General features: G+C 39.1%; 1 protein-coding gene across 2 annotated transcripts in view; it reads left to right on the forward strand.

Annotated features, from left to right (window-relative positions):
- mei1 (meiotic double-stranded break formation protein 1) overlaps window positions 1–14,126 on the forward strand; it is an 80,895-nt gene that overhangs the window by 31,169 nt on the left and 35,600 nt on the right. Inside the window, exons 18-24 of one of the 2 annotated variants that reach the window (XM_028455892.1) lie at window positions 473–570; window positions 1,211–1,367; window positions 5,900–6,047; window positions 7,323–7,532; window positions 7,966–8,100; window positions 8,285–8,474; window positions 12,126–12,242. In XM_028455892.1, coding sequence (XP_028311693.1) covers window positions 473–570; window positions 1,211–1,367; window positions 5,900–6,047; window positions 7,323–7,532; window positions 7,966–8,100; window positions 8,285–8,474; window positions 12,126–12,242 — 1,055 coding nt within the window. The remainder of the gene's footprint in view (window positions 1–472; window positions 571–1,210; window positions 1,368–5,899; window positions 6,048–7,322; window positions 7,533–7,965; window positions 8,101–8,284; window positions 8,475–12,125; window positions 12,243–14,126) is intronic. The other variant, XM_028455893.1, reaches the window with a different exon arrangement.

A 14,126-nucleotide genomic window follows, 5' to 3' on the forward strand; every position in this document is an offset into this window, starting at 1 on the left:
AATACAGACTGTACCATCTGACATTTTTACTCATTTTGCCTGATTTTGGGGTTTTTTTTATTTCTCCTCGTGTCTGCTCCAGAGTAATGAATCTGCATCTTTCACAGTCTGTTCTTGTAGTTGTTGTAGTAATGTGTTTTCAGTGGTTTTGTAAGCCAACATGCATCTGTAGGTGTGAGTGATAACAGTGCGTCTTGTAATACGTGCTTGTGTGGTCATAAATGGTTGAGGCAGCAGGCTTCCAGCCCCCGTCCTCTGAGCAGCGATCAAACTGGGCTGAACTGCATCTGTGCTTTTATCTTTGAAAGCAGTGGTCTCGGGCTCATCTTGTGTCCAGTGTTTTTAGTTTATTCCTCTCTGTATTTTGGATGTGAAGCATGCCTATGTTGGTCTCTGGACCTTAAGGGATTAAGTTTTTTTTTGTTTCACACAGTAGTTTTTCTTATTACCTTCTTCTCCTTTTTTGTCATAGAAACACAGAGCTGAATGCGTTGTGCTGTGGTTTTCTTCTGAAACTCAGTGTGTGCATACTTTCCCACTCAGACCTTCCATCTGACTCACACCAGTATGGTATGCAAATACACAAACACTTGCACCACACACAGGGCTACATGCAGCAGTGCGAACCCTTCTGTCCATGTCAGGGTTTGAGTCATAATGTCATGTTCTGTGAGTGTCACCAAAATCCTGTGTTAGACGGTCGGCTTTTCTTCCATGTTGGTGTTGTTGATTAAGGCACTGCTGTTCAACCATTTTCAATCTTTCATCTTACCATTATTGTAAGTTTTGCAAAGTCTGTTTGCTAAATAAGAGTTTGTACTATTTTATCAAGGTTTTCTCTGTCAGTCAATAACTAAATATAATTTTAGGAATGTGTTTACCATTTCAAACCATATGTAATCTATTTTTGTGTGTTGCTGTTAAACTGCAGCTGCTAAACTGTGGTTCATTGTTTTCTTAAATAACAACAATAGAGAACTATTCTATTCTAAAGTAAATTGTAATCTTTGGTTATATTCAGCTTACAATAAGATTTTGTTCATCTATTCACCAATTCATTTTCTGTTTTCTGCCCTTCATGATTTAAACTGCTACTATTACTATATCACTGAATATTTTGTGTGTTTTCTCACCAGAAAAGCTTGACCTGTTTATTTCCTCCACTCTATCACATACTTGCTTTTCTATAACGTGCTACTTATTTCTCCAGATGTTGAAGAGGTGGAGAATCTGTTGCGATACAACCTTCCCTCTTTGTGCAGTCATCTGTCAGACTGGCCCTCACTGCTGTGTGATTACCAAGGGTCGAAGGCCACTCAATTCTGTGCGGTGATCATACTTGATCTGTCTCTGCAACAGGGATACAGGTAATACACACACACACACACACACACACCAAGGTAAAAGAGTTTAAATAGACTAGTCTAAGCCTGCAGATGTTAATGTGTGGAAATCCTCAATGATCAAATGTGTGATTTAAATGTGTTGCATATTGGAAATGTGTTCAGAGCTGCAGCTAGTTTTAGTGAAAGTAAAAATAACCAATAAATATCTTAGCACCAGACTAAAGCTTTTGCTGGAAATCCGCTGTTGCTGCATAAGAGTGATGATTAAAGAGAGGCAGACAGAGTCTGGACCAAGTGCACTGCTTTGATTCACAATATGTCCAGGACACAAAGCTGGCCTGTGGTTTGCTTGTCAGTGGAATTATTTTTTACAATGCCCCAGAACTGACAGCTGCACTCCTCTGTGATTTAGTTCTATTGGCACAAACATGATCCATCTTATCCTTCTTTAGCCTGTTTGGGGTTTTGGGGGATTGAAGCCTAGCTTACTAATGGGAGCGTAGAGCAGAGTATATCCAGGGCAGGTCTCTAGTGTGTGATTTTGTTGTTTGCATTAGATACTTTGATTCCTAAATTACACTGTAGACATGTTATTCTGTATTTACAGTAGTTTACTTACTCCAGTGGGACTTGCGAGAAGTTATGCATAAAGACATTTCCCCTCTCATCCAAGAGTATAATTTATTTCTTCAAGCAAAACTTCCAGTTGCCTTAACCAAGCTAACACAGCTATGCAATGTATTTATTTATTTTCTAAATCCAAGTAAGATCAACATCCATCATCTATACTGGCTAATTCTCATTATAGTTGTGATGCACTGATAAAAACTATCAGAACCCTCATATAGTGTCGCCCTATTAGATCAATAAATTGAAGATCAGTTACTCGAAAAGAAGATGTAAAAGATTGAAATTGCCCGTCGAAAGTTTGTTTACATCAAGACACTTGAAACAGAAAAGAGAGCAGAGGGCGAGGAGAAGGCACAGCCTACAGGAAAAACATGATACACTTGTTCCTAGTGGTTAGGTTAACATTAAACATTTTGCGGCATCCTCCATGCTCAGAAATGCTACCACGACAGACAAGGTTTTGTCTTGTACTGGTCGCACGTAATGATATATGGGCTGGTCATCAGTGTGAAGCAATGTGAGCAGTATGATGGGTAATGCAACAAGGGACAGAAATGGGGGGTTGTTTACAACCATGTCTGACTGGACATCATCCCATTGCAGCCCATTAGAGCTATGTGTAGATGGTGGATCGTGTTTGAATATAATGTTGGTGTTCTGCTATATAATATTAGTTTTTAGTTCCTGTTTTTAGGTTAAGGGCTTTGTTCCTAGTGGTTAGTTTAACGCTATTATACGGTATACGCTTTAGGAAATAAGTAGGTTTTGAATTTAGCCTTAAAGGTGGAGAGAGTATCAGCCTCCCGTACTAAGACTAGGAGCTGGTTCCAAAGGCGAGGAGCCTGGTAGCTGAAAGCTCTGCCTTCTGTTCTACTTCTAGACACTTTTGGAACTTTCAGGAGACCAGCAAACTGAGAGCGGAGTGTTCTGCCTGGACGATAGGGCACTAACAGGTCTCTAAGATACACAGTAGCTTTAATTATGTAAAGCTTTGTATGCTAAACTCTATTCTAGATTTTACAGGAAGCCAATGAAAGGAAGCCAATACTGGAGAAATATGCTCTCTCCTGCTTGTACCTGTTAGTATTCTGGCTGCAGCATTCTGAATTAACTGGATTCTTTTTAATGAGTTACTAGGACATCCTGACAGTAGGGAGTTACAATAATCTAATCTAGATGTAACAAATGCATGGATTAGTTTTTTAGCATCACTCTGGGCCAAGATATTCCTGATGTTAGAGATATTACAGAGGTGGTAGAAGGCTGTCCTTGTGATTTGTTTAATATGAGAGTTAAAAGATAAGTCAGTATCAATGATAACGCCTAAGTTTTTTACTGTGGTGCTGGGTGACAGAGGAATGCCATCCAGATACACTATTTGCACTAATATTTACTATTACTTTTGGACCGAATAAAATCACTTCAGTTATATCCTGGTTAACAAAGAGAAAGTTACGGCTCATCTAGGATGGGATATCTTTAAGACAGGCCTGGAGTTTTAATAGCCGATAAGTTTCGTCTGATTTAAGTGAAAGGGTGAGAAAGTTGTGGCTCATGTGGAGCTGAACCCCCAGTCTTTCAAAAAAGTCAGCATCACTCCCATTCACTGCACAGATGGAACCCTTAAATGTTCATCGATATCTGAAAGTGATAATGTAAATATATTAAATCATACTTTACACTGTTAGTAAAGGAACACTTTGCTTTACAGTGATGCTCCCCTTCAAAGCATTCCATCCTGTCCTTCATATTTACATTTCCAAAATCTCAGAGTTTAATATCGTAAAGCTACATTTGGTTGTATAAAATGCTGTTGCTCCCTCCTGGGTGTCCATAAATACCTTTTTAATGGCCTGTGAGATTCAGCCTGACAGCCTCTCATGGGAAGTTTAATCTGTTCTTCTGTGGAAGCTTGGCTACGTGCTTCCCCCTGAGGGATGGGAGAGAGCATCACTAGGGTCTCATCCAGATAATGGAAGATGTGGTCAGTGATGTACTTAGCGTGGGAGGGTTCAGGGTGTGCATACCATGTGTATTTGAGTGTGTGTGTGTGTGTGTGTGTGTGTGTGTGTGTGTGTGTGTGTGTGTGTGTGTGTGTGTGTGTTAGTTTAAACTAAGATTGTTGATATCTGTTTCTTCGTGTGAGTTTGAAGATAAAAATATTGCGACACAATTACTCTCACACTAAAAGCATCTGGAATAGTTTTTGAAAAGCGAATTCTTCATTAACTTTGATGTTTCTAACCTTATAAGGAGAAAGATGAATGTTTACCACTTTACCCATTAAACATTTAACGTACCGGTATAACTTCCAACACTTCACCGATTACAATTTAATTAAAGGGTACCTGCAGTGGAAAACATATAGCAGAAAATATGCCATATGTTTATTAGTATAAGGTTTATTGGTAATACATTGTAGTACCAAGAAACCTTTTTTAACAAAACACATTAAAAGGACTTTTTAGAACGATTTTATACTTTGGAGCATAAAATATGGGGAGCCACCATTTTGGTCAGGATATGGTGCATGTTTGTTGATTCCTGGAGGTTGCTAGGCAACAGTGTTCCATTAGTCTACAGGCTAAATAACAATTGGCTCCAGTGTGACAGTATGCAAGGACCACTTCAAGCCGAGCTGCTATGAGAGGGATCTGCGGGCTAAGCTAATGGGCATGAAGCCAAAGTTACGTCTGAAACCAGATACGGTCTCGACAGAATTCCTTCACAGAAAGTCTCAATGCAGCTTGTAAACGTACTTGTTCAGAGCACTACTACGTTTCTGCTTCCAGGGGATGCTATGGGTGACTGTCATCATGTTACTACCTGCATCCCCACCAGATCGTTCCTTCTTATTTCCTTGTGGCTAAATGATGAACTCTGTCGGGAGAACGTCACTGAACAGATATCCACTTCACTTTCACCTTTCATTGCAGTTGCTAGCCAAATTTAGGGGTGTTCCAATCCGATATTGGATATCGGTCCGATATCAGCCTGAAAACTAATATCGGATTAAAATTTCCAATTTTCTTTTTTTAAATTCAATTGCAGAATACTGTAGATATCATGTTGAATGTTAAAATGTATGTAACCAATTGGTTAATAATAAACGGGTCAGTTTGTCTCATACCTACTGTTGCTGACTATTATTCTCTGTTTGAGTAACATCACTTGATCAAGCCTTTTCTAACATTCCACATTACAAAATATGATTCATGCTGATATCTGATCAATATCGGTATCGGCCGATTCAAAAAGCTGTAATATTGGTATCATATCGGAAATTAAAAAGTTGTATCGGGACATCCCTAATATTTTTGCACTTCCAATGCCTAACTACTCAGCCGTGGCTCTTTTCTGCTGGTAACAACAGTTCTGTCGATTAGGCTAATTCTGCATGCTGACTGGGTGCAGGGAGGGATACAAGAAGCAGGTAGTTGCCGAGAAAGGTGATATTTAATTCTCTTTATTATTGAAGGAGTGGTTAAACACGGCTGCTTCACACCAGGAGCGAACAGAAAAACAACATTTACCACAATGTAAACAGACTTGTTACGCCTCTACCTCCCACAATGCACCATTTCTTTAAAGCAACAGGCCATGCCGATCAACGAACGTACGTCATATCCTGACCAAAATGACGGATCTCTATAGTTTATGCCCCAAGGTATAAAACTGTTCTTAAAAGTCCTTTTAATGTGTTTTTTTTAAATAAATAGGTGCACATATTTTGTTTATTGGTAATACATTAAACACATTTTCTGTTATATACATTTCCACTACAGGTACCCTTTAAAGAGCTTTACCAATATCATAGTCTAAAAACAGTCATTGTTGACACAGAAAGAGAAAAAATAAAAGCCACAGGTGCAAACAGGTCAATATGATAATATTGTGTCTATCATTTCCACTGTGTATATCAGGCTCCTCCCAGACCAGATGACATTCTCCAGTGCAGTGTGGATGTTACACACAATGCAAGAGGACAAAAGCACTCTGCCTCGATCCGTGCTCCGTTCTGCCCTCTATCTGCTGGCAATGACGCAGGACAAAAGCCCCAGTCTGGATGGGGTAACTGCTTTCATTAACAAATTTGGACAGTTGCATATTTATTATGTGTTTTTTTCAGTATACATTTGGGCCTTGTGTGTTTGTTGCTGCAGATGACTTTTTAGTATAATGCCTCATAAATGTAATAGTTGTAACATTGCAAGGTTACTGCAGCAACTAAAACTCTACCTTTATTCTGTTGAACTTTTCTGCTGTGAGTCTGCTTACCAATAACTAAATTACATTATTTCAAGTTTGGTGGTTTACTGTCAAGTAGGACCATTTTAGTGTGTGATGCTTCTATTAATTAATTAAAGAAATGTGTGTCCTTGATTGCAAAATTACATTTAAAATATGTTATGAACAAGCTGGAGACTAAAACATGTTATCAAATAAAGACATAGTGTAGGCCTCATTGATAGATAAATTAATTTTCTCCCAAAAAGCAAAGATGTTTTAAAATGCTGCTCAAAAGTTTGTTGTGATCTCCACTGTAAACCCTCTGTTTCCTGACATTGTCAAAAAAGTTTGGCGCATGGCATTTTGGGTCGTAAAGTCCTATAGACTAATGCATAAAAGTGTTTTTATTTCATTCTTAAAGCAATTTCTTGTCTTTAAACACAAAAACATTGCCTTGTGACTTCCCAACACATTTCTGGTATGGGGCTAAAAGTTATGGCAAAACAATGACGGGTGTTTATTTTGGGATTTACATGCGAAAAGGAAATCACTGTAAGAATGAAGTAAAAAACACTTTTGTGCATTTGTTTGCAGGACTCCACATCCCACAATGCAATGCGTGAAACTTTTCCGAAAGAATCAGAGTGAAAACAAACTATTGAGCAGTAATTTTAACCTTTTACATTTTATTTAGAGAAAATGATCATTGATTTATATTTGATGCCTACATTTTATCTTTAGCTGATAAAATAATTATCGTGTCCGGCAGCTTTAATATTCATCTTTTGAACCTAACTCCATGTCTTACATAATACTGTGAAAATTAGTGTTAGTTGATGTTCAGTATTAATTTATAACGTACTTACAAGATGGGGATTTTTTTTGCAGAAAAAAAGGGGGTTTCTTACATCAAAAAACATAGCCACTATAAAGTGCAGTGGTATAGGCTTTGTGTTTAGAGTGAATATAAAAAAGCAACCTCGGGCTGTTTTGAAGGACACTCTGTCTTGCGGGCTTTAAGAAGTCTCATTAAAATAATGAATAATTCTTTTCAAAACCACTATAACCCTCGGAGCTGAGCAATCGTCTTAAAGAACACACTCTGAACTTCACCAGGATTTCTTTACCAACCTTCTCAAGGCTCCTTTGAACTGCATCAACAAGGCCCTCAACTCCTGCCACAACTTCTCCTCTCTCTACTTCCACCATCCTGCTCTCCTCCACTTCATTTTCCGCTACCCAGAGCTAGCAGAGAAGTTTGGGGGTCTGGTTCTGGAGCTTTGGTTGACCAAGACACCCCAGACTACAAATGCAGAGAAGGCCCAGGTAAACCAGTATTACCTTCACCTATGTATAGGTTGTAAGCATTCAATAAGATATGGGTCTTTTTTTAGTGCTTGACAATATTTCATCATTATTTTTATAATTACAAAAGTAAAGAACTGGGCACTGACGTTGTGTTTGTTAGATGTAATATCAAATCAATTAACAAAAGTAATTATTTCCATACTATGTTTGTGTTTTTTTATCTTCCCTATTATAGTTTTTCATAATCAATTAATTAATTTGAAGAGATGGATGGAATGAAGCATTTCCATCAGGCATATAATAGAATTTTTTTAATAATGTAAAGGTGTTTAGTTGTTTTACTCATTAGAGTCCAAGTCCTCTGTAGAGAACCTGCTTTACTGTAGCTTTACTTTCAATTGAAATTAATAACCAACTGTTAAAGCGTTTCTTTTCCCTTTTCTCCATGCAGGAAGAAGGAGTACCAAAGAAAGATGAGCTGAAGGAAGGGGAATTAAGTGAGAGGCTGCACTCACAACATGACGCCTACCACATGGAGCTAGTGACTCTGACTGAGACTTATCCATCAGTCGTACTGCAGCTTTTGGTGAGAGCCTCCGACATCTTGACAGAATAAGACTTGCACTTAAGTTTTAAGTAAATAAATACCACTTGTATCTATTTACGGTGTTTCATTTACATTTTGAGCACTAAATAACTGCTAATAAAGAGCTCAAAAGCTGTCTGTTCCTTTAAACTGACTGACTGACTGACTCTGTGTGTGTCTGCAGGACATAGTTTGCACAAAAGAGACTCCACTAGCAGATCGAGCTCTTGGTGTCCTGGAAGTTCTACTGAAGAGTCAAAGAAGCTTTGAGACAGACTTGTGTGCAAATCTAAGGGTGGTGCTACTACGAGCATTACAACGGGTCGGTGTGGAAAACATGAACCCGCAGCACGGACAAGGACGGGTATCCCAGGGTAAGCAAGTAAATCATAAAACAAAAATGAATTATTATATAAATATACCAGAAAATATATACCTTTGTAACTGCACCGCTGCCCTGAGACGTCCAATGCAAAGATGTTTTGAGGAATTCAACATTCAGTGTGAGGTGACGATTTGCTCTACAAATCTAGATATATTGTCAGGATAGGTGAGGGGTTGGAGTATTAGAGGACCTAGTTGCGGAGGGAGGAGACAGAAGCCGCTCAAAAGTATATTTAAAGGTCCCATGTCTATTTTTCACCCATCTCCATTTGTTCTAAGAACCCCAAAAACATAGTATTTGAGGTTTATTTTCTCCAAACTTTCCTGTTTTCCAGAGTTTTAGTCTCTGAAAAGTCACTTTCTGAGCGAGGGGTATCAGTAATCACCAAAGCGAATTTATTTTTGCTATCCACACAGAGTTGTGATTGTTTTCTGCCAAAAAAAACTACACATTACAGTAAAACACATGGCTATTTAAGCTGCTGTTGCGCGTGAGTCCGTCTCCCCTCCCCGCACGGTGACGTAGGGCCAGAGGACGGCCAGCCCTCCTCTCACCCACTCCGTAGCCGAGCTCATGCTGCTTTATAAACACGTATCAACAGCGGCAGTAGCAGAAACAACAGCAGCCTTCGATGTGCAGCAGTGATAGACTGTGGAAGCACTGCCCAAAGGACGCTGAAATGCTCACATTTGTGGGCGTGTTTGTTTACATTTCAATCATGGCAGAGAGCTTCCTGGAGGCGTGGCTTCTTCAGCTCAGTGCCGCGTCAAATTTGTCATCAAAGTGGGAACGCGTCATGAAATTGGAGCGAGGTGTTTGGGCTTGCCCTGCAGTTAGAAAGGAGCAAATCACCCCCTAACTAAAGATTGAGGGAATCAATGAAAAGAACACTTTGGGCATGTGTTTAAATAACAAAACTCAAAATTCAAAAGTACAATGTACACACTCAAGATCCCACAAAGTACAATTCGAGTGTCCATCAAAGTATCAACTCAAAATAATTCGGGTCATAAAACAAAAACCAAGAATCAAACTATAAGAAAACATGACAAGACATTGCTTTGAAAAAAGTGTCTCTTTTGAACAAATATATAATGCACAAGATATTGGCCTTTCCCAGATGTTTAATGAACAAAGAATCAGTATCTAAGAATCGTAGGGAAGCAGTGATTATGTCATGACTTATGGAAGTACGTCCACGTAATTACTGTGCAACCCACCTGAGACCAATTGTCATTTCACATTGATTAAACAGACAGAGAAATGCACACTCACTGACTGATGAAACATAATAACACAACATAAAGGAACGCAACACATTGTGGTTGCCGGTTTATGTTTGTCTGGCCATCATTGCTGTCAGCATTTACTACTGGCATGCCTCAGTTATAAACTATTTATGCTCACATTAAAAGGCGATAAAAAAGCTTTTTTATGAGATTCCTTTTTTCCTCGTTTTCCCCTAAAATAGAACATTTTAGTTTTAGCAATAGATCCAGTAAGAGCTATTTAATCTTATTCTAAACTAAAATACTCACCAATCTAGACGTCAGGGGAGTAATTTATTTAAAGAGGTATGTGAGGGTTGTTTGTTTTTTATTTGCTCAATCATAATATTCATAGAAATCTTTAGAGATTAGCATATTATGTTACAACTTCAAATGACCTGCTGTAGTTTTTCTGAGTTCCCAGTTACATATATCAAGCTTTGTTAGAGAAAGTGATGATGTAGACTTATTTTATAGGCTTTCTGTAGAGCTGCAGGATTACACTATCATTAGATTCATGTCTGTGAGGGAAAACATGCAGGACAGGGGACAGGGGTTCTCAAGGACCGGACTTGAGCACCCCCGTTGTAGATGATGGGTTGGCTCTAGTAGGACAATATTTTCCCTTATAAGGCACAAAACAACATGCACTGTAGGAGTTTTACTTTGAAATGTTATTAAACTTCATGTCAATATGGACCATATAAAGCAGAGATGAGCAACTTGTATCATAGCGGGGCCACAAAAAAGTTTTTGTCTGATCTGAGGGCTGCATTATTAACATTCATGTTAGCATTTACAATAATGACAAATCTGAGCATTAACACAAGACAGAACAAAGGGTTTGTGTGTTTTTATTGTTGATTTGTAAAAATGTTTGTTATTTTGTGTGTTTTTGGAGTTGTTTTTTTGTTTTTATTGTAATTCTATGTTTGTCTTTTTAGTTAATTTGTATATTTTTATTGTAATTTTGTGTTTTTGGAGTCACGTTGTGTATTTTTGTCAGTTTTTTGGGAGTGTTATGAGAGTTTTTTGTTATTGTTTTGTATATTTTTTAGATATTTTAATATACATTTGTTGTTGTTTTGTGTTTTTTTCTGTAATACTGTATGTTTTTGTAGTTATTTTGTGTGTTTTTGCTGTTGTTTAATGTTTTTTTTTTTTTCTATCATTTTGTGTAGAGCCCGACCGATATGTGATTTTTAGGGCCGATACTGATTTTGGGGTATAATGTCAATATCCGATGTATCGGTCAATAGCTGATACGTCGGCCGATATATGAAATTGGAACATTGATAAACAGGATATACACTGTACATGAACACAAATTATTCTTTTTATTTTTTTTCTGACTTACACACTTTAATTCTTTAATCATCTTCTGAATCTGTTGTGCCTTTAAAATACATCGTCATTTTGTAATCATTACTGCTGATTCATGAGTGTCAGCTTCTAATGCAGGAAGCAAATCACTGAGCCACAGAATTTCCACGCAGAAAAAAAGTTTATTTATCTGTTGATGAGATGTATGAATTTGTATTCATAAAATGCTGTACATGCTGGTCTGTGTGTGTCTGCCAAATGGTGTTATTACATCTGTGTACTTGACCAGGTTAATGAACTCAGCTAAAGGGCACATCATGGATATACCTGCTGGGTATTCAGAAGCTGTGGCTATGGTTTAGCCTCTGCCGACTCTTTCTCCTCATCCCAAACCCTTTGGGAATTACTGGCCATTTTTCCCGGCATGTCTTCCAACTCAACCCGCTGTAATTTGCATTAATATATACTTTATATTAGCTCTATCACACCACCGTCCTGAGGGTAGATATTTAAATGTTATGCACTGGAGAGAGTATGTAAATTTAGAGTTTTCTCATCCTTGTTTTACACCTCAGCACAGCATTCCAAACCACATTACAGGTTTCGATGCTGGATTCATGAATGAACTTTGTTGAATGTAATGGGCTTGTCAATTTACTTGTTTAGTGTTTGGTGTTTTTAAGTATTCATTCGTTTTCAGAATGATAAATGACGTGATGGTATCTTTCTCCCTCTGGCTCTTTTTTTTTATTGCTATGAGCTTTACTCATTCTTTCTTGAAAAAAAATGCAGGAATCACTGCGAGGTACTCTTTTCTTGTTGCGGGAATATTCTTATCTCTGAATCCTGTCAGTTTGAACCATGTCCTCTTTGCCGAGAAACGCTCAGGGAACACGCTTTCAGACTCAGTAATGAGCTGAGGCGGAATGCTAATACAGGATGACTGTCAGTGCAGTCTCTCCTCTACTCCGCTGCCTCATCCCTCACTCCTTCTGCAGCTTCCCGGTCATTGTCTGCAGTCGCTCTTTACTTTGTCTCCCTGTCTTCAGCCCTGAATTCACTTCCACTGGTTTTGAAGCTGCTGTGTGTGACTCAGGCCAGTGACCCGCTCTCATCTTCCAGCTACAACAATATGGAAGGAGTTCACTTCAAGCTGCTTTATCACGGTGAGGCCAAACACTGATAATAAAAGGTTACACATTACACACTTCAGGTTGTTGCAGTATTTTTCTATGAAAGAAAATCTCTTGACCAGACCAAGACCTGAACAATTCAGTCCTCAGTTTAGATGCAAAGGCCAGCCACAAAAGTAGTTCTCTTTGTTCCGCCTTAATAGATCCACGGAGCTATAAATTAGTTTGATGGAAAAATTCAGACAAATTAAAGATGAAATATGCTGTCTCATACTGTTTGGAGCTTGCGTGTTCTCTCTGCATAGTCTTGCTCCAAGTGTTTTCAGTCCCAAACTTTAAAATCTGCCCTGAATTTGCCGATAGCCCGCGGGACTTTATAACGGTAGGGGATCTAAAACTGCCGTTCTTAATACAAGAATTCCCCCTCTACCTTGTCACCGAGGCTGGCTGCCTATCCTTTATTATTGTTTTCTAATAAAAGATAAGACTAATTGTACCTCCTCTTATAGGAAGTCTAAGAGTCGTCTCGCTATTTTGTGGGATTGATATTAAGACCCACCGAGTGTAGGTCAAAGCTGGAAACAATTCTTTTTTACAACAGTATGAGCTAGCCCCCCCCCTTTCCCTTCTCTGTGAGGAAAGGAACCGAGGGGGCTTTCACTTACCAGAGGTCTAGGAGTGTGTTTTTCAAAAACCCGGGCGCTGTCTCAGGTGGATGATTGCAGGCGGTTAATTTACTCAAGAAGGCTTCTTAATAGTTAATATATTTTATTAAAGGTTTCACAAAAATTAAACAAAAAGAAAATCAAAAGTCAATCACAAGTTTCAAAGTATCAAAGTCCTGAACTGACAGCCGACAAGAACGGACAGGGGCCTGCCGAACAACTAGAATGTCCGTCTCTAAAAAGCTCTCCCTCTAAAAAGCTCCCGTTCTTAAAAATCAGTGAGATATATATAGCAAGAAGCGTGGCGTGATAGTGTGTCATAATTCATGCCCTGACCGCCTTAGCGAATAGGAAAAGAGAATACAAGTTCATTTTTTTTTCAATGCCTTACTGGTGTAACAGATGCTTCAAGTTCACTCAGATGTCATGGCATACAAGAGTACAAAAGGTTATGCATATATGCAGATGTCATGGTTCAACGGGAGTACAACAGTGTAAAAGGTTGCACAAGGCGTTTTAGCAAAACACAGTATCCCCTTTTTTTTTTTTATGAAAATAGAAGTGTTAGCACCAGATGGTCATAACTTTTCTTGTGTAACATTTTTCCTATCATTTTTTATAATAATGGCAGTTTAATAGGCGTGACACATCAGGACAGGCATATAGCTGTAGTGGTTAAATAAACACTTCTTTGCAGAATAATGAATGAATGATTAATACACACAACGTACAACATCCTCCTTATTAATCATCATGAGCATATATGACCGGCATCGGTCAGAGCTGTCGCCCGCCGGGTGTTTCCAGAGTAGCCACCCCCGTCTAGGGTGTCAACCCCTTACGGAGTTACTTTTCAGAGCCTGCTGGCATCCGAGGCCCCTTGTGGCGGGATGAGACCCTCCTTCACAACCGACATAACGACACCCCTGACGTCTTCCAGTATGACGCTGAGAACCGAGAACGCCCGCTCCAGTCTTTCCAGACTGTCATCAGTCGGGGCAGGTGTCACTGTCTCTATGCCTTCATTGGGGGCCTCCCCCCCCCTTTCACCCACGAATGTCTCTGCACCCAACAGCTCCGCCCCATCATCATCCGATTCATTTTCCAGCGGGGGAAAGCAGTCAGCCACTTCTTCAGCAGACTCGACTTTCATCACAGTGGGGAAGGGGGATATTCTGGCCACCCTTTCGGCAAAGAAGATCTCTCCTGTGTTGTCATCTCTCTCCCATTCCATCTCCATACACGCAGGAGA

This window comes from Gouania willdenowi, chromosome 8 (genome assembly GCF_900634775.1).
Source record: "Gouania willdenowi chromosome 8, fGouWil2.1, whole genome shotgun sequence".
NCBI classification, from domain to species: Eukaryota; Metazoa; Chordata; class Actinopteri; order Blenniiformes; family Gobiesocidae; genus Gouania; species Gouania willdenowi.